The sequence below is a fragment of the Penicillium robsamsonii genome, assembly GCF_028829455.1.
Source record: "Penicillium robsamsonii strain IBT 29466 chromosome Unknown utg000003l_segment0_segment0, whole genome shotgun sequence".
Lineage (NCBI taxonomy): Eukaryota > Fungi > Ascomycota > Eurotiomycetes > Eurotiales > Aspergillaceae > Penicillium > Penicillium robsamsonii.
In genome coordinates, this window is record NW_026643221.1 from 5,265,463 (window position 1) to 5,285,487 (window position 20,025).

The 20,025-nt window shown below is 41.7% G+C and overlaps 3 protein-coding genes across 3 annotated transcripts; all 3 read right to left on the bottom strand.

The window, feature by feature from the left end:
- Nucleotides 1–1,090: 1,090 nt before the first annotated feature.
- On the bottom strand, nucleotides 1,091–1,525 carry N7447_006753 (Retrovirus polyprotein; the record flags this gene model as incomplete). The annotated part of the gene is made up of 3 exons (XM_057231015.1): nucleotides 1,091–1,234; nucleotides 1,286–1,320; nucleotides 1,441–1,525. 3 exons carry the CDS (start codon nucleotides 1,523–1,525, stop codon nucleotides 1,091–1,093), a joined length of 264 nt encoding a protein of 87 aa, XP_057086105.1.
- A 1,418-nt stretch (nucleotides 1,526–2,943) lies between these two features.
- N7447_006754 (uncharacterized protein) lies at nucleotides 2,944–3,186 on the bottom strand (the record flags this gene model as incomplete). Its single annotated transcript, XM_057231016.1, has 1 exon — nucleotides 2,944–3,186. One exon carries the CDS (start codon nucleotides 3,184–3,186, stop codon nucleotides 2,944–2,946), a length of 243 nt encoding a protein of 80 aa, XP_057086106.1.
- Nucleotides 3,187–18,136: 14,950 nt separating this feature from the next.
- Nucleotides 18,137–19,928, bottom strand: N7447_006755 (putative COP9 subunit 3; the record flags this gene model as incomplete). Its single annotated transcript, XM_057231017.1, has 4 exons — nucleotides 18,137–18,625; nucleotides 18,697–18,849; nucleotides 18,942–19,391; nucleotides 19,761–19,928. The coding sequence occupies 4 exons, from the start codon at nucleotides 19,926–19,928 to the stop codon at nucleotides 18,137–18,139; spliced, it is 1,260 nt and encodes a 419-aa protein (XP_057086107.1).
- Between the last annotated feature and the right edge of the window lie 97 nt (nucleotides 19,929–20,025).

Genomic DNA, 20,025 nt, shown 5'->3' on the forward strand with positions numbered 1-20,025 from the left:
CATCGACTAGCTTATCCTTTAGGAGCATAAATGCCTCCTCATAACCGCTTATCCATTCGAATAGAATATCTTATCTCGTTAACCGGTGTAATGGCTTTAAGATAGCACTATAGTTTCGTATAAAGCGTCGGTAGAAGTTATAGAATCTAAGGAACGACTGTACTCCTTTCACTATAGTCGGAGCTTACTAGGACTAAATCACTTTAACCTTCTTAGGGTCCACAGCGATACTATCTATGCTAATAATGAACCTAAGGAACTTTATTTTCGTAATAGAGAATTCGGACTTATGTAGTGTAACTTAAAGACCTACTTTCTATAACCGCTAAAGCACTTCACGAACTTATCGCTGATAATCCTCGATATTCTCACTATAGATTAAGATATTATCCACGAAAGCTATAGCATAGTCATCTAAACATTCTCTGAGTACGTCGTTCATAAATCTCTAAAAGGTTACTAGTCTATTTATTAATCCGAATGGTGTCACTTTATACTTAAAAGATCCATATCTCGTACGGAATATAGTGAGGTCTTCTGCACCTAGGGTTAAACGGATCCGGTAGAACCCTTACTAGATATCGAGTTTCGTGTAGATCTTAGCTCTGCTGGTTCGCTGTAGTACCTCATTAATTAAAGGTAGAGGGTAATAATCCTTCTTTATAATTATATTCAGCTTCCGGTAGTTAACATAAAATCGAAGACCTCTACCGGGCTTCCTTACCATTAGGATTAGGGATGCGTGTGGTACTAAGCTAGGAACGATAAATCCTTTTACGAGGTTATCGAGGATATATTTCTTAGCTGCCTTAAGTTCCTCTAATAATAGCTTATAGAGGGGGCAGTATCTAGGTTAAGCTTCTGCCTTAAGTACGATATCGTGATCCACTTTAGGTCTATAAGGTGGTAACTCGTCGGATTTCTTTTTCGAAAAGACTTCTATAAGATCGTGATATTCCTCGGGGAGTGTTTATAAAATCTCGTCGATCTTAGGGTCTCTTATCTAGGCTATCTTAACATCGATAATATAGTCGATTTCTTCGAGGGAGGTGGAGAAGATCTCGATCCCTTTATCGGTTTTACTTCTTTCTTATAACCGGTCGAATCTAACACGTCCGATCGTGTTAATATTAATTAGAACTAGTGCCTCTTTTTTCTTCGTGGTCACTAGCCGAGTTTCGTCATTAATATTCCGAGCCATCTTCCGCTGCTCTTCGACCCGCCTATGTCTATACTACCTTTCTCTAGCATAAGGATAAATCTTCCTCTATGGCTGCTTACGTACTTCTATTTCGAAAGCACTATCCCGTCGTTCTACGTCTACCTAGTGACCATTACTATCCTTTAGTTTCTGGAGAATAGTCGTCGGTGTTAGGACTACCATCTTACTTAAAACGTCGTTAAAAAGAGTTTATTCATCGGGCCATATCATTCTATAACGACGATAGTCGAGTAGAACATTATGTTCTGCGAACCATTTTCGACCTAGGATTAGGTCATACTTTCCGAGGTCCGCTAGGAGCATAGGAACTTATCTTTATATTCTCCCGTCTACGCATATAGTGAGAAATGCGACGTAGGTAATTAGTTCACCGGGTGTACCATCGAATCTTCGAACTAGGCATTCTTAACCTAGTCGTTCTACCTAGATTCCGAACCGTTTACCTAGTAGAACGACTATTACTAAGTTAATAAAAATATAACTATCTGCTCTAGTATCACTAAGTGCTAAAATAGAAAAAGAACGTCCATTATGTATTAGCTGAGTATTAAAAACTAGGCTATCTCGGGGACCTCCGATTAACTTCTATAAATCTAGCGAATAAAGTGATACTTTACGACCACCTAGGTAGGAGACTTCCCCTAGGCACTAGCTTTTCCCTAGTCGGCTTTAAGTTCCTAAATTTCGATAACACGAGGGGTCGGAGTAACTACTACCGCAGTGGCGGTGTTTAGTTTCTTCTTAGGACATTCTCGAGTCATATATCCTTATTCCTTATAGTTAAAGCATCGACCTTCCTTCATAAGGGTTTCTCGTTTAGTAGTAGATAAACTAGTGAATCTAGAGCTGCCTTCACGCTTTACTCGAGGGACGTAGGTTAAAACGGTGGTAGTCGCTGCTCCACTACCACTGCTTATAGAGGGTGCGCTAGTACGGGCACGGAAAGCGGACTTAGACTCTTACTAAAGGTTAATCTCGTGCGATATACTCTGATAGTTCTGTGTGAAAGTATTAAATGGAACCGAGCCCTAGTTAACCGCCCACATAACTTAACTCTGGAGTAAGTAAGGGAGCTTCGAATATAAGTCGCGCTTTCGGTTCTCCTCGACCACGATAGCTTCTTCAGCGAGTTATATGAATTCAGCAAGGAAGTCAGTGAAACTATCCTTTAGTTTCATTTTTAGCTTATGGTATACGGTGTAAGCTTCTGCACGACGGTTTAGGTTCGTAAAAACGGTCTTTAAATGGGCGATCATATCATCTGCGTCGGTGTATGGGATACCAGCGTTAATTCTTAGACGGGGTGTAATGTGGAGCTAGGCTTTCCCTTCATAACGACTCTGAACATAGAGCTTACGGTGAACTAGTAAAGGGTAATGGTCGGCATTTACTTCGAGTTTCTGTCGGATAACAGTTTCCCAGGTTTCGAAACGGACTTCTTTGCCATCGCTAAGCATTAGAGCGTTAGGCATCTTTATAGACTTTCGGGTAGCCACGGCCTCCGTCACCGGTGCGCCGGAACTAGTCACATTCGAGTTCTGTAGATTAACGAGACGGAATGCGAGGTCACCCCGTTCACGGATTACGTGGTCACGATAAGTAATTACTTCATCGCGTTCCTAGGTGAGGGACTCGATAACCATATTAGTCTCCACTTTATCAGCTTAAAGGATTATGATTTCATCCTAGAGATCCTGGATTATCATTTATAACTTCTTATATTAGTTTGCGAGTTCATGGAAACGTTCACGACTCGGGGTCTTCTGCAATCTTTCGCGCATAGAGGGTCCTTCACCTCCGTCATCGTCTTCGTTATCTTCATCGGTGTTAACTAGTCTTAGAGGATCAGGGGTCGGGGTCTTCGGATCGAGAGCGTCATCTTCATGCTCATAGGTTTCATTATCGGGCACCATAACTGCAGGGTGCTTGCCACGGTTAGCAGGGGTCTTCTTCGGCGGAACCATTCTGACTGGTTCGGGTTTCGGTTTAAGTCTTGGCTGTACGATGCCAAGGAACGGGAAGTGGGGACGAAGCGGGACTGAGATCAATCACAATGATGATCTGTACAGTCGTACTGCTTCTGGAAATGAGAATGGTACTTAGTATTATGTTACGAGCCAGTTCTTTGAACAAAAGAGTGCATTTAACTAAGAATACTAAGTACAGAGGGGAGAAAGAAAGAGAAGGAAAGCATTGGTGGGCTGCTGGGATTTGTGGGTCGAGGGCCCCAGCAGTGCAAACCTTGCAAACAACAACTCGCTCGCTTGACAATAACCCCAAATAGGAAGGAAGCAAGCACGAAGCACGTGGATCGTCACAAAGCGACTAACATATATGCGTCGTATAAGGGATAAAATAGTATAGAATAATCTAATGGTTCTCAGGCAATTAAATAAATTCGAAGGTAAGGTAGGAGCCATGATTATCTATAAGAAGAAGCCGAAAACCCGTCTTTACACAGCGCCTTCTGGTGCTTTATTCGAATGATTAAAGCCACTAAAAGGCTATAGTATCATTGGTTTAACCATTAGGTGTAATCTAGTGGTCGTTGGGGATATTAGTAGACTAAGGTGGCGTTACCTAACTATCGGTAGTAATACATTTAATTAAAGTAAGCGATTTAGCGGGCCCGCTAGTTCTATTACTAGCAGATTAACCAGCTTTGGTTAAAATGACTCTTCGAGGCTTTCCCTCGCCGATTTTAGAGCCGCTTTCGTTAAAGCTATAGATATTCTTTAACCCGATGTAGCGGGCCAAAGCCCGGCCTGGATCACACGAGGCACATGCCCATAACATACATAAACCTCCATCGACGGTAGATAGTTACCTTTTCTTTAAGATTGATATAAACAGCATGTTAGCCTAGCCTAATTGAGTCAATAAAGCTACAGCCCTTCATATATATTAATCTTCCGATTCTTATCGTAAAACCATCAGACCCTAACCGAGAAGCCCTAGAAGCGATAATTCCTAGGCATAATAGAAGGGTTACCCCTAAACCGAGATGATTTAGTAACAAAGGACTAACGGAACACACTAATAACCATAGATAGAACCTTAGACTCAGCAGAATGCTCCCCTCACCCTAGGTAGAGACTATGATATAATAGATAATAAGGAATTAATAGGCCTATAGTGAAGCGATAGAGTAGTTCACCACCTCCTGATAGTGGATCGTGACCGCATAAGAATAGTATACGATAACCTAGGAACGACTCTCCGCCGTATAAGGAGAGCGAATCCGCCGCCTCGAAGAGATACTAGTATATATAATAAGGCGTTAATAACCGAACCGACGGGAATACTAGCGAAAGGGTCACGGAGTAAGTACTAACCCCTACCGAAATGCCGTTTAAGTATTAGAGAGCCCTACTACTAAGTAAGAGCGAGACTCCCTAACCTAGTGTTATTCGTAGGAAGCGTAAATAACTAGCCTATATAGCGTATTATAATAACTAGAAAATACACTAGTAGTTAATGGCGAGGCTATCGGAGCTATATATAAGTAATTTATATACGTGTTCTCCTAGTTAGAAAAGCTCGCCTAGAAGAACACCGGAACGTATATAAAACGCCGACGAAACGATAATAGCCCGGAGGAGTTACTAGACTATCTAGAGAAGATACACGGAGACCCGAATGCATAGGCCTAAGCCGCCTACCGCCTTTATTAGGTTAGTTAATCTAAAGGTATAGCTTTCTTAAAGTTCCTACCACGGCTAGAAAGGGAGTTCGCCGACGCTAGAGCTTTAAAATGGCCCGACGAGGCTAAATAATAAATCCTACTCGGATCTTTAAACCGAACTATAAGTAGCTCGCTAATAAATCGTGGTATACCCACTACCTTTTAAGGCTTAATCTCCCGTCTTCACGAGATTAGTATAGATAGATATAGACGCGCTAAATATAAGTAAGCCGTCCTCCCGCCGTTCTGCGAAATCTATAGACGAGATAGATTAGACCCCGACGGTATTAGTGAACCGCGTCGATCTATACGCGAATTACTGACGAAATAGTCGCGAATGTCACGAGCGACCGAAGAGAGCCTAATGGGTTAGCGAAGAAGAAATAGATAACCGCTAGGAAGAAGGCCGCTGCCTCGGCTATAGGAAGTCTAGCTACTAGATTATAGAGTGCCCTCTCTCACCAGTAAGACGACTAGAATAGAAGAGCCGTATTATTATAGGAACGTCGAAGAGGAAGGAAACCCGTGATAGTGATAAAACATCGTTAAAATCTAAGCGAATCGCCCGGGTAAAGAAATCGCGAGTAATAGTCGAAGAAGACACCGAACCTAGTTCGGTAGAGGAGAGCGTGCGTACCGATAGCGAGGTAGAAAACGAGTAGCTCCTAGTCTTAGCCGCGAGTAGGAGCGAAAGGGGGTTAAGAAACTAGACCGAAGCGAGGAACCACCGTTCCTAGTTAACGTTAGAGTGAATAGAATCTAGACTTCGGCAGAACCCATTTTGGGTCGGAGTCTCCGACCCAAAACCCAACCCATTGGGTTTTGGGTTCCGCCTTCCATAACCCAACCCAACCCAAAACCCAATGGGTTAAACCCAATAACCCAATAATAACCCATTTGAACCCATTTTGGCATAAAATATGGGTCTTGGCGTTCATAACAATGCTAAGTCATCGAACAAAATTACTGTTTTTTACAACTGTTCCGGTTTGTCTGTCGAACATTGCTACATTATCACAGTAATAAGTTAGAAATTTTATATAATTACTTTGAATTTAAAGCCAATTTACTTCATATTATATTAATTACTAATAAAAATTGAGATTAATCATGGTATAGTGGTGTTCTATCAATTTATACATTTATTAAATGTAGACTGTTAGAAATATATAGTAGTGGCAGAGGTGAGTCTATACATATTTAAACATAAACATGAATAGAAATAGAAATCTCTTAATCTTAATTTATTTTCTATATAATTAATATCATTTTAAAGCTAAATATCTCTTTTCTTATATTCTTAATTAATATATCTAGTAATTAATGTACTATGTAAATTAAGGTGGTTTATAAATGATCTCTATACGCTTATGTGTACTCCAGATGAAATATTTCTGAGTGATCTTCGGGGGGAATGGGTTATGAATGGGTGCTCTCGGGTTTTAATGGGTTATTAATGAGTTATTAATGGGTTATATTGGGTTTTGATGGGTTTTAATGGGTTATGATGGGTTATAATGGGTTATGATGGGTTATGATGGGTTATGAATGGGTTCTATTGGGTTCTGTTAGGTCGGACCCATTTAAATATAGCTTATGTAGCCAATTAATTAATCTTATATCTTATATCTTTTAATATATCTACTTTACTTAGCCTATTTACGTGTCTATTGTCTGAAACCCCCTTTTTATAAGTATATACTCCCTCTGATTATCCCCCCTTACATCCCCTGCAGTATTCATCTTTATAATAATCATGTCCTAAAGCTAGTATTCTGACTTCCTACCTACCCTTTTCGATGGGGATACAGATAACCTTAGCTATCTTATTCCCTCTTCTCGGGCTCTAACCCCACCTGGTAGCTAACTCACAATCGAGCCTTTTGATGCTATTAATACCGACTTCCTTCGGCCCTCTAACCTTCTACCGATCCCACCTTCTCTTACCCGCGTTAGCCCCGATCGGAGAAAGGCATATGTGCTTTATGACGATATGGCATATAAAGAATGGGTTGACTGGTGGCTATAAACCGACTATGGGCAGAAAAGCAAGCTTTCCTGGGACTTAAATCGTAATTCAAATATATGGAGTAACTTCGACTAAGTTGCCTATACCAAAGATGGTGCGCTAAAGGTGATGTGTAAGCGCTGCTTAAAAATCCTGGAGTATCCTCATTCTCTATCGCCTAGTGGTAAGGGCTATTATGGCACATTAATAATGTTGAAGCATTTAAAGACAGCAGGCTGTCGTAAAGCTCAGCAGGGAGGGAAAGGAGAAATTACTAGGTTCCTTTAAAAGGTAGTAAACCCTTATATTTTATTTAGTTATCAGGTTTTAGTAACACTCTTAGATACATAGGATAACGGCCAATCGGAAGCTCCTTTTTCACAGTCAGTTTGGGAAGAGTATCTTCTTTAATTTCTTACCCTTAATCGACTTCCATTCCACCTTATTAAACATCTAACATTTCATAAGCTATTCCGATTAGCCCGCTCTGCACCATCCACCCCCCTAATACCCTCCGCTACTATAATACGCCGTCGCCTCCGTGATATCATTACAGAACGACAGAAGTCTATCCTCTAAACGCTACCTAACGACGCAAAAATCTTAATTATATTGGATTGCTGGACTTCTCCATATAACCAGGCGTTTATGGCTATCACTGGCTATTTTGTTAATAGCAATTAGGTATACTAAGAGGTTCTACTTGGATTTAAACCACTTCATGGCTCTCATACTGGTTTAAATCTAAGTGGTATAGTCCTTGAAACTCTAGGTAAGCATCATATCTAGGATCGGGTATTTAGAGTCATAACTGATAACGCTACCAATAATAAGACAATAGTTAATGCTATATAGCAGGCGCTCTCTAGCGATGTGACAGTAATCCGAATACCCTGTCTTGCTCATGTTATCCAGCTATGTTTAAACTAGCTCCTTGATCGTCTGAAGGCTATTCCTCTAAATGAGAATACAGAAACGAAGTGGACTGACCAGAAGTTATCCGCAGCAAAGGCAAATGCTCGGTATCAGACACAGAGGATCTCATATACCTTAAATAAGGTCCGCTATCTTGCTGTGTATATCCATGTAAGTCCCTAACGCCAGGCGGCCTTTCTCCGACTTTAAGAAAAGGGACCCCAGCTTATTCTAATCCAGGATGTGAGGACTCGGTGGAATTCTACATTCCTAATGCTTCGTCGTGCAAAGAAACTACGCAGTTTCTTCCAGCCCTTCTGTGAGGAGTATGACTGTGAGGAGATGTTGCTTAATAATCAAGAATGGCGTTAAATCGACTATCTTCTATAAATCACTCGGCCATTCTTTGACTATATAACAGAACTCTCGAAGATAAAGGAGGTTACGACACATCTTATCTTCAAGCTTTATAATGCCCTTTTTAATCACTTTTTCGAAGCAGAGGCACTACTTAAACGTAAACGTGTTCCATGGAAGTCAGATATGCTTAAAGCACTCACAGCCGGTCGCTTAAAGCTTGATGAGTACTACTCTTAAACTGATAATCTTAAAGGACATATCTATGCAGTTAGGATAATGCTAGCACCTGATAGCAGATTTTAATTCTTCTTATCTGATAATTAGGAGCCTCACTGGCGTGATACCTACCGGAAATCGTTCCAGGAGTTATTGATTCCGTATTAAGAGCGTCTTACGATAAGTCATGGATCGACCAATACTCTAACAATAGCTTCTGGTTCTAGGCTAAATAAGATGCTAAAGAGTAATAAGATATCTACGAAGCCAGCTGGTAATGAAATAACACAATATCTTGATAGCGGTATGTTAATAATCTATTTCTTCTCTATAGAGGATAATACTAATCATTTGTACTACTAGATCTAATTGAGATTGAACCTCTTCAATTCTGGCGGGAGAACTAATCCCGTTTCCCTGCAATCGCGTTACTTGCTCGCGATATTCTCTCTATCCCAGTAACTGGTGCTGGTGTCGAACGGCTCTTCAATACTGCTCGGGATGTTTATCACTACCGCCGTGGTCGTCTGAGGTCCGAAACAATCGAGGAGCTTATGTTGTTTCTATGTGTAACAAGATTTAATCTTAAGGAAGCTGAGGCAAAGCAGCTCCAGCAGTTCTTTTCATTGGCTAAGCTCGAGTCATTAAAGGAGGAACTTGATGATCATACAGAGGATGCTGAGTTTGATTTGATTAGTGATAATGAGGAGGAGGAGGAGGAGGAGGAGGAGGAGGAGGAGGAGGAGGGAGTAGACAGTAGACCACGAGAGACATCTCCTCATCTAATAGATATAGATATAGAGGTGACAGAGCCACAGTTACCAGAGTCTGTAACTCAGATACGGGCCTCAGGGAGGAAACGTAAGAGTAGAGCAGATGATGATTTTGAGAAATATTAGAGAAATATATACTGATACAATCATCCAATTTATTCTAATTTATTCTGGAAGACCTGTCTGTAAACAAAATACTCAATATTACAAGCAAAAAGTGCATTAATTATGCAGCTCCACTCTAGAAGGCTGTTTGGCTGGTTTGCTCTATATTGGGGCCCCAATGGGTTACCCAATGGACCCAAAACCCATTTTGGGTTGGGTTGGGTTGGGTTGGGTCCGGGTTATAGTGGGTCGTGCCGAAGTCTAAGCCTAATTGAATCAATAAAGCTTCAGCCCTTCACAATTATACCGTTAAATATCCTCTAAGGAAAGAGAAAGCGACGTATTCGCGAAGACCCTAATATAGTAAGTTATCTCGCATATAATGACTCCGAGGATAAGTATAACACTATACTTACTACATTTATAATAGGCATCTCAGTAAGCCGTCCTCAGCTAACCCGCCACCGAGACGATCTCCCTCCTAAACTAAAGACATAGAAGGAGATGCTTAATCACCCACTTACTAAGGGTTTCCTAGCCGCCGTAGGGCTAGAAGTCGAAGTAATTAGGAAAAGGGGCACATATAAAGTCGAGCCCCGACCATAGGATCGAAGTATCTAAGTGCTTCCTCTGACATAGGTCTTCACCTATAAGTTTAATAGTAATGGTTTCCTCACTAAGCTAAAAGCGAGAATTTATATAAGAGGTGATTTATAGTCCATTAACTCTAAGGAAAAGAGAGTAATAACGCTTACTACACGAACCGCGCGAGTAGTCTTTATGCTTACCGCAGCATTTAATCTTAGCACGATATAGCTCGATGCCGTTAACGCATTCCTAAATAGTAACCTCGACGACATTATCTATATATAGATACTAGAAGGCTTCTGCGACGGAAGTAACACCTAGAGACTATAAAAAGCACTTTATGGTCTTAGGAAGTCACCGCGCCTTTAGTAGTAAGAAGCCACTCGCGTACTCGAAAAGCTTAGCTTCACTTCTATACCGGAAGATCCTTACTTATTCACTCACGATAGTATCATTATCTTCTTTTATGTCGACGATATTATTATCGTATTTCATCGGTTAAAGCACTAGTAAGCGCTTTAGTTACGATAATAACTTAAAGAACACTAGGAGCTTCGCGAGATAGGAGAAGCGGCTTAGTTTCTCGGAATTCGCATTCTCCGAGACACCTAGAAGCATAAGCTCCGGCTTTATTAGGATTCGTATATCTCTTCTATGGCCACTAAGTACGGACTTACTAATAGACGTAAGTATAAAACCCCACTCCCCGTAAACTAAATGAGTAAGTTCACTAGAGTTATAACTAAGGAGTAGATCTTAGAGTACCAGAAAAAGCTCGGCTCCGCTCTTTACCCTATAGTCATCACTCGCCCTAACGCGGCGAAGGCGGTAAATCACCTAGCCGAGTTCCTTATGAACCTAGGCCTAGAAAACAGAGAGGCAGTGAATCGCTTAATCTAGTATTTATACGATACTCGGTTCCTCGCTCTCGAATACCACTCCACACACACTACGCCTACGCTCCACTTCTTAAGCGACGCTTCCTTTAGTGACCACACTAATCGGAAAAGCTCGGAAGGCTTTCTCTATAAGCTCTTCGGTGCTACCATTAACTAAAAAGTAACTAAGCAGAGAACGGTGATAACGTTAACCACTAAGGCGGAGCTACTTACTATCTTAGAAGACGGTAAGTCAGCTATGTGGTAGAAGGGGCTTCTTTATGTAGTCGGTCTTAACTATAATATAGGACTATTAATTAACTGCGATAATTAATAAACGGTTAACTTACTTACCAGAGAGTAACCATAACTACACACTAAGCTGCGTTATGTCGACATTCACCACCACTAGCTCCGCTAGGAAGTGGATGCCGGCCACATTTTAATTCGTTAGATGGCTACTGCTAACACGCAGGCAGATAGACTCACTAAGCTCCTTCTAATATAAGCTCATAAAGCATTCATCGAGGCACTTAGGCTGGTCGATATACAGCACTTAGTGGATAAATAGATCGCTTAAGGAAGCAGAATTTTCACTTATGGAGATGCCTACAGAGTGGCTCCTGGGGGGGTGTGTCAGCTAAAATGACCATCACCCGTATCATCATTTCGTTAGCTGTTTATCATGTATACAGGACCCACTTACTAGTAAGCCTTAGCAAGTATTCAGGGGTATATATATGAAGCTTCCAGCTCCCTATAGAAGAACACACTCATTTTTACCACTTGCCGTGTACAGTAAGCTTTTGGTATTAAGTCACGTCTGCTTCTTCCCAGTTCAACATAAGGCCTATTAACCGGGTAAGATATAATGACTTAGAGAGGAACGGGAATATATTATTAGTGTGTGCTAATACTAATTCTTACTAAAGGAAAAGGGGGTTTAGGGGAATCCTAGACTATGTGTGCCGCCACGCTCACGTGGGAGCCATATGACGATTCCTTGGCGGTTCGTTCCCAATACTCGACCGATGCGGTCTGTAACGGGTTAGACCTAGACCTGGCCCTCACCCGCGGGTGGGTAAGCGACCGAGTTATCGACCCTGAGGGTCGTTCACCTAGAGGTCTGACCCTCAAGAGGGTCACCCGCGGGTGAACCTCAGGGTCCCCAAATAAGACAAACAGGTAGAAAACGTGACTTACTTACGATGCATAAATTATGTAGATTTAGAGAGGATTTCTGTGTATTCATTTATAACTTTTAATACAGCAGAAGAGTAAAGAATTAAGAATCAAGAGATAAAATCAGAAGAAAATTATATTCTTTATCGTACGAATGACAGCATAGGATATAGAGAATTAAACAGTGTAGTAATTATTAAGATCTAAGTACATAGCCCTTAAGTAGCTTCGAGCGCTTACGCTTTCTGTAAGATACACGCTGCTGTGTGTTAGGTAAAGGAGGGTTTATGTCGTCATCGTCGTCATCGTCGTTATCGTCCTTATTATGATCTAGAGCCTCTCTATATTTAGGGTTAAGTGTTATCGTACGAGACCGTGGAAGGGACTATGTGTTAGGTGGCTATGTACACTCCGCCTTATACACTATATCCTCTGTCTCCTCCTCGGTATCGCTGATCGGATTAAACGATTCGTCCCGTGTTTTATTAGCCTCTGTTATAGCTGCGATCTCTTAGTGTGAGAGATACTCCTATAGCATAAGCCGTTTCTGCTCTTAGAGGTTAAATCTTATCGTATATATCTATAGCATAATATCCCGGATAGTCTTTAGCTTTAAAGACCCTCGTCGATAATGATAGATATCCCGAGCGGAGTTAAAGAGACGCTCTACTCCTACTCTAGTTACTAGGATTAATATAATATCCCGGGTAAGGCTTATAAGTACAGGAAACTCGTGTTCATAGTCTTTCTAAAAGACCCGAGGGGAGCCTCGTACGGTCGCTAAAAGAAAGAGTTAGTGTTATGTAGTAAGAAGAGAAGAGAGCACGTACGACTTTTAAGGTACCTCGTAAGCTCGTCCTATTACGGAGGCAGCGACGCTTACGGGTTTTTAAATAGTAGATTAGCGTCTGTCATCGTCGTCATTAATAATACTACGTCTAATCGTAGCCTTTCTTCTGGACGTTTCTCCTCGTACGAGGTAAAGAGAGACTTAAGACTATCACGGTAGATCCTTTTATAGTCCTTCTCTGGATCATCGGACTCCTAGTCCTTAGTTAAGAAGAACTAGAGCTTATTTACTGGCGCTAGGATCGTACTAATTACGTAGAGATCGCCTTCGATACTATCTATTATAGCGTAGTACTTTAATAGCTTCTCTTACGTAGCCTTAAGCGAGGAAAGCATTAACTGCTTCTAAGACACCTTCTTTCGTCAGAGTTAACGGATTAAATTTTTAAGATAATTAAAAATCCTATTATAGAAACTAAAGACTAAGTGAATACTTATATCTTTAGTCGTATAAATAACGGTTATATATTTAAAGAAGGGCTATAGGATAAATAGTAGATAATCGATTTATCGCCACTCCTCGGTATTTAGTGTAAAATGAGGCTAATCGTACTACGAGCAGAATATATTAAACGTCGCTTAGAGTCTCTTAGCCCGGCGAAGCATAAGATACGTTAAATTCTATCGCGTTCGTACGTCCTAGATAGGCACGAGCTTTAGCTCGTCGGGTTAAAGATTATAGAAAGCGTCGCGGCGTTAAGGGCTTACGTTAATATAGACAGTAAGACTACGGACCTTAGATATATAGATATAAGTATGATCATCGTATAACTAGAAAGTAAGAGAACTAACCTTATTTAGTGTGTCGGTAATCTCTCGCTTTTATTATCGAGCACGTAGGGCTCGTACGCGATCCTCTTTCCACTTAAGCTCCGCGGTGTCGTTCTTTAGTGAAGCCTTCATCTTCCTAAGCAGATCATTCAGACTAAGTTAAATCATAACGTATTTCACCACCGAGTGGCCACAACCACCGAGTGGCCACCCCACCCAAAACGCGTCAATTAATTTAATCCCTTCTTCTTCAACCACCCACTATGCCACCAATTCGCTCCCAAAGCTCGAAAAATTCAATTGAGCAAGAGGGTAGGCTTTTATTAGCTATCCAGGCTTTTAAAAATGGAGATATCAGCAATATTACTCTCGCTGCTCGCACTTTTAATGTGCCGCGTTTAACTCTCCGCCGCCGCCTTAGCGGCGTCAAGACCGCGCGACTTCTCGCGCTAATTCGCATAAATTGACAGAACTTAAAGAGGAATCTCTTGAAAAATGGATTATCTCTATGGATTCTTATAGAGCAGCCCCCCGGCCCTCTTCCGTACGAGAAATGGCGGATCTTCTTCTTTAATAACGTGGAACTACCCCGGTTCTTTCGGTCGGCGAAAATTAGGTTACGAAATTCGTGAAACGACATCCTCTCCTCTCCTCCCGATTCTCGAAACGGTATAATTACGAGCGTGCGAAATGCGAAGACCCTAAAATCATTGGGGAGTGGTTTAATCTGGTTTAAAAGACGATCCTTCAATTTAGAATCGACCCCGATGACGTTTATAACTTTAACGAGACCGGTTTCGCGTTAGGATTAACCGCGACCGCGAAGGTTATTACGAGAAGTGATATAACCGGTCGGCGTAAGACTTTATAACCTGGAACTCGCGAGTGGGTGACAGTAATTGAATGTACGGGTGCTTCTGGCTGGGTGCTTCCTCCGTGTGTGATTTTTAAAGGCAAAGTCTTCCTCGAATCTTGGTTTAAAAGCGTCCCGAATGACTGGCGCTTTGAAGTAAGCCCTAACGGTTAGACTTCGGATGAAATTGGACTTCGTTGGCTCGAAAAGCTCTTTATTCCTTCGACTTCTTCGCGTACGAAGGGGAGGTATCGGCTTCTAGTACTCGACGGTCACGGAAGCCATTTAACACCGAAGTTCGACGAAATCTGCGAATAAAATGGTATTATACCAATTTATATGCCTCCGCATTCCTCTCACCTTTTACAACCTCTCGATATCGGCTGTTTTGCGGTACTAAAACGTGCGTACGGTCGGTTTGTTGAATTCAAAATGCGGAGTGGGATAAATCATGTCGATAAACTTGACTTCCTCGAAGCATACCCACTTATACGAATTAAAGCTTTTAAATCAGAGACTATTAAAAATAGCTTCGGAGCAGCTGGTTTAATACCTTTTGCACCCGATCGAGTGATTTCAAAGCTTGATATTCGTCTTCGAACCCCGACCCCCCTCCGAGCCGGGGTAGTGATTAGGACCTAAAAACCCCTTCGAACTACGTCTAATTACAAAAACAAGCTTCGTCAATTAAAGCATTGCTTCGTATAAGATCAAGGAGCCCTCCAAGTCCTCTCAATTCCGCTATAAACCAGGTTTTAAAGGCGTGCCAGATCACTATACAATCCGCCGCACTTCTTGAGAAAGAAGTAAGCGATTTACGCGCCGCCAACGAGAAGCAGAAGCAAAAGCGCACTCGATCCCGAAGGCAGATACCCGCCGAAGAAGGCCTCTCAGTTCAAGAAGCATCTGCATTAATTATGCAGCAACTGGAAGCAACTGAAGCACCTTCCCCCGCCGCCGGCATATCTAGAGAATCGGGTTTACAACCACGTACAAAGCCCCCCCGGGGATGTGGAATATGCAGATTGCCAGGGCATAGAAGAGAAACATGTCCAGATAGACCAATTAGTTAGTTGAATTAATTTAATGGAGTTTTGGTTGAGAAAAATGCATTTAAATTTAATATGTAGGGTTGGGGTGGCCACTCGGTGGTTGTGGCCACTCGGTGGTGAAATACGTTATATATAATATAAGGGACTTAGATAATTACGGACTTAGTGTTAAGCTTTAGAGCCTATATTATATCGTTAATGATAGCTATAAGCGTAGTATTATTAGACGCATTATCTGTCGTAATCGTAAGCACTCGATCGAGGATTTAATGCTATTATAGAGTCCGTACGATAACCTCACTAAGGTTAGCCCCTAAATGTGTACCGGAAAGCGGCTTAAAACTAAGAAGGACTTCGTGATAGTCCTAGTTCCGATTAAGGAAATATGCTGTTATCGCTATAAATGCTTACTAGAATGGCGACGTCTAGTAGTTAAGTGCTAGAGATAGCTTTACGTCTAGTAGTAGGCTTCGGAGTGTAGTTATTTAGTTTTCGGTGATAAATTCACGAAGCCTCGTACGGATTACCTTCCTAGAAGGAATGGTCGGTATCGTGGGGGCTAGTCGTGCGTACGAGATAAGATCATAGAACTCTTAATGCTCGAGGAATAGGAAAGGTTAATGCGACACTATGACTAGATTTAGAAGCTTCTGTTCCTAAGTACTCTGCGTGAATACTTAGGTAGGCGCTCTCTAACCCTAGTAGATTATCTATTAGTTAGTTCTAAGTAGAGAAATGAGCTTAGTTATATATATAGCTTATACGAGTAGTTTATGGATGCTTAGCTTTCCTATTCCTCGCTGGTATTATGGTCCTTTAAGATGTTTATTCATCGATAAGGTACTAGAATATGCTAACGCTAGATATTTAAGAACCGTACGGCATCGCTTATATATCACGCCTGGCTTTCTATCCTTAGTATTAGCCACTTAATCGAAGCCTTCCTAGTAGGTTACGTGATGCCTTCTATCCTAATTAATTCGCCTTCTCCTCCTATAGTTAGTTTAAAGCCACCACTCCATAAATTCCTTACTTATATTCGCTTCGTACGATAGATATTCGTTAATCCGGTCGGGTTTAATCCGCCGAAGGTTTTCTGGTGCCGGGAGTGCTAGCTGTGGAGGAATAGAGGAATTATTAAGTGTTATATTAAGTGAAGGTTAACTTAATGGAAATGGACTTAAGAAAAAAGTATCGTCCGGGATAAGATATAAGAGATCTTCTATTCCCGCCCCCTCGGCTATTAAGGAAGGATATCTATCCGAGAGTTAAGACATAATTCATAGGTAGTTTATGGGGAATCTGAAGAATAGGACTTATAGAAAGTAAATAGAAAAAAGCTATTATACGGTGGGAATCAGTTTATCCTAATCGCGAGAGGACGCGAAGTTAATAGATCATTATCTTACCTACTTAGGCTAAAGTTATCTCGTCCGATTAGCTAGTATAGAGGGTATATGCGGGTAAAGAGGGTCGCCCTAAGGGTCACCCTAAGGGTCAGTGAGGGTCACCCTTATCGACTCTCTAGTCATATTATCTTTTTTTTAAAATAGAAATCGTTAAAGTCTAATAATCGAGTTCTTTAGTCTTCTTTCGTATAAGATCCAGAGTAATTAGAGGTAAGCTAAATTAGCAGAAAATTAAATAAGACTCTAATTAGTTAATTACCTAAGATAACTTAATATTTAATGTTTATTTATATTAAAAATAAAAAGACGCTTTCTTATCGTATAATATGCACCACTATCAGTCTGCTTCAGAAATATATTTTAACTACTACACCATAAATATTTCACATTATCTATTAAAACTAACCTTTAATAAGATTTTTCTGCTCGATACTAAGAAACCTAAGGTGACGATATACGAGGTATTAGCTTATAATTTAAGTTCTTTATATTTCGAAAGTCTTTATAGTAAAAGATAAGAAAAATTTAGAGGTATACCAGAACAGCTATAAATAACAGTATTTTAAGAAGCTGAATCATCTAATTTATACGTCCGAAATAGGAAAGGCGGGGAGAAATTATACATTTAAGGGTCGATGAGGGTCGATGCGGGTGACCCTCAAGGGACCCTTAGAGGGTCAGGGTCAGGGTCAGGGTCGGTAAGGTTGGACCCTGACCCTCTGAGGTGCGGGTGAGTGCCAGGTCTAGTTAGACCCGCTGAAGGCTATATGGCAGGGCCATATAGCCTTCCGTCTCCGCACGCTTCCGTTCTGCCACCGCCTTACCCGTCATCCTTATTATTATCCCGCTTGCTTCATTCCTTCCCTTCTCCAAGCTTTTTGTAAACAGCATGTCGACTTAGTCAGTATTGAATCAATTTGACTTCGTTCCTTCACACGGTCAGGTGACTCCGTCTCCATGTTATTAAGGATTTTTATCCGTTACATATAGATACCTTGTTTTTACATATATTAAACAGCAGAGACTTTTTCTCCTTCTCCATCTCTCCCTTAGTAGCAGCCATAAAAGGTCTTCGTATGTTGAGTTAAGCCACCGGTATAACAACCCGGTGTGGGTGAGATTCCCGAAACCTTTGCGGTGTGACCATATCAAACTACATATATCACGATTATCAGACCACATAAACTGTAAGTGACCAGCACCGCAAGCAATGCATTCAAAAGCAAGACTATTCAGTCCTTAATGCCCCTTGATACCATAAAGATGAATCCTAAGACATGTCACCCATCAGATCTTCATCCATCTCAAGTCCAGCCTCTCCCCCTACAATGGGATTAACTTCACTAGAACCTGACCAAACCTGACCCTTATGCAGGCTATCAACGTATTCATCACTTAATCCCAGGTTATTATTGGTCTCCCCAAGATTAACCACCAGGCTCTCCATCAGGCTCATCTCCTGCCTGAGTTGGGACTGTAAGTCCAACTCATGAGAGAAGCGAGGCAATGAATGAATTGATGAGAACCGTAGCATAGAAGACTCAGCATGATCTTTGGTCTGCACCAATGTCGCGTTCAAAGCACGAGACACGATGAGGGACGAAACAGCGGATCCAATGCCTTCTGCACACACAGGGGAGGCAACCACCTGCTTGGAAAGATCGGCCACTGTTAAAGCTGCGAAAGTCTTCCCAAGCTTGATAACGGTTTGACTGAAGAAAGCACCCCGTACCTGGGAAACGAGACCGACATTATTGTCCTAAAGCAGCGGCATTAGCTCTGAATGTCAAAACAATAAAACCTACAGAATCAATATGAGCTGTCACCTACCGCACACCAGACTCCCGTGGCAGCATCGATTTCAGCATTAAGTCTTTTCAGATCTCCACGTTCAAATGCATGAGCAAGGATAATATAGGGCCTCGCAAGTGATTGATACACTTTCACCACATGAGGTGCTGTGATGCTTGGAGGTGAACAGAGCTGCCCACGGACACAGTTAGCCCAAGAAAATAATAGGGTTAATGCCGTCGAGCTTATTTTTTTCTACTTCTTTCAACGAAGGGATAGCTTACCTTGCCATTTTCGAGTAGGCCTACCAGTACCCATTTTTTGTAGGCCTCCACCATAATCATGCTCACATAGCTAGTACTCGGGGTAGAGACGACAATCCCAAGGAAATGAAGTGCATTGCGCCACTCTTTCAACGCCATGTATACCATACCACCATAAAGAAAGTACTGCAAGTATTCTCGATATGATAGCTTAGATGAGACCTCTGAAGCTTCAGTCATAAAGGATACACTTGACCCGTGATCCGCACAGGGCACGGAGGGCTCTGAGGAGGAACGCCCCAGCGAAATTGGGAAGTGGCAAATCTGCCTATTCAAGACAGGCAATGCACACGAATATGCTTTGGCCTGGAGACAAAGCCGGACAAGCAAGAGGTGATTCGAAGTGAAAACGGCACATGACGGATCGAGACGAAGCATGGCGTCTTTAACCAGCGTAGCGCCTAGCAGTGGCTGTATCAGGTTAAATTAGCAATGAAACCCAGGAAACTGGGAAATAGCCAACTTGCCATTAGTGCAGATTGCGAGGCTTGCCCCACGAGCTCAACAAGAAGACGCCATTCTCGTCCAGCGTATCTTATTTGGACCTCATCGCAACCCGACAAAAAATGTGCAGCATATGCCCATAGACTTCCTGAGGGGTGGATATCAGCTGGAAATGCGTCGGCATTGAGTTCCTGTGCCTTTTGTATTTGCACATGTAGCACGAAAAGATATGGGATAGAATCTATCGCTGGGTTAAAACGCTAAAGACAAATGCATATTAGCTGCAAACCCATAGAATTTTCATAGACGAGACTTGATATAGATAAAACTGCTTACATCGAGAACAGACTTATCACTGGCAAGTGAGTCGAGAGCTTTGGTGGATTGTAGCCGCCTGAAGTATTCAACTAGCTCGCGGATCCGGCGGTCATACTCGTCGCTGGGTAGCTGATTAGAGCTGTGTAAATGTGCCGATGCAGAGATAATATCCGAGAGGAGTGTCATTCTGGCAGTGTATGAAAGAAGAACACAAGATAACCAAGATAATTTGTCAAATGCGCAAAGGTGTCTTGTTTCAAACCAGTGTGATGCTTTTGTGTCA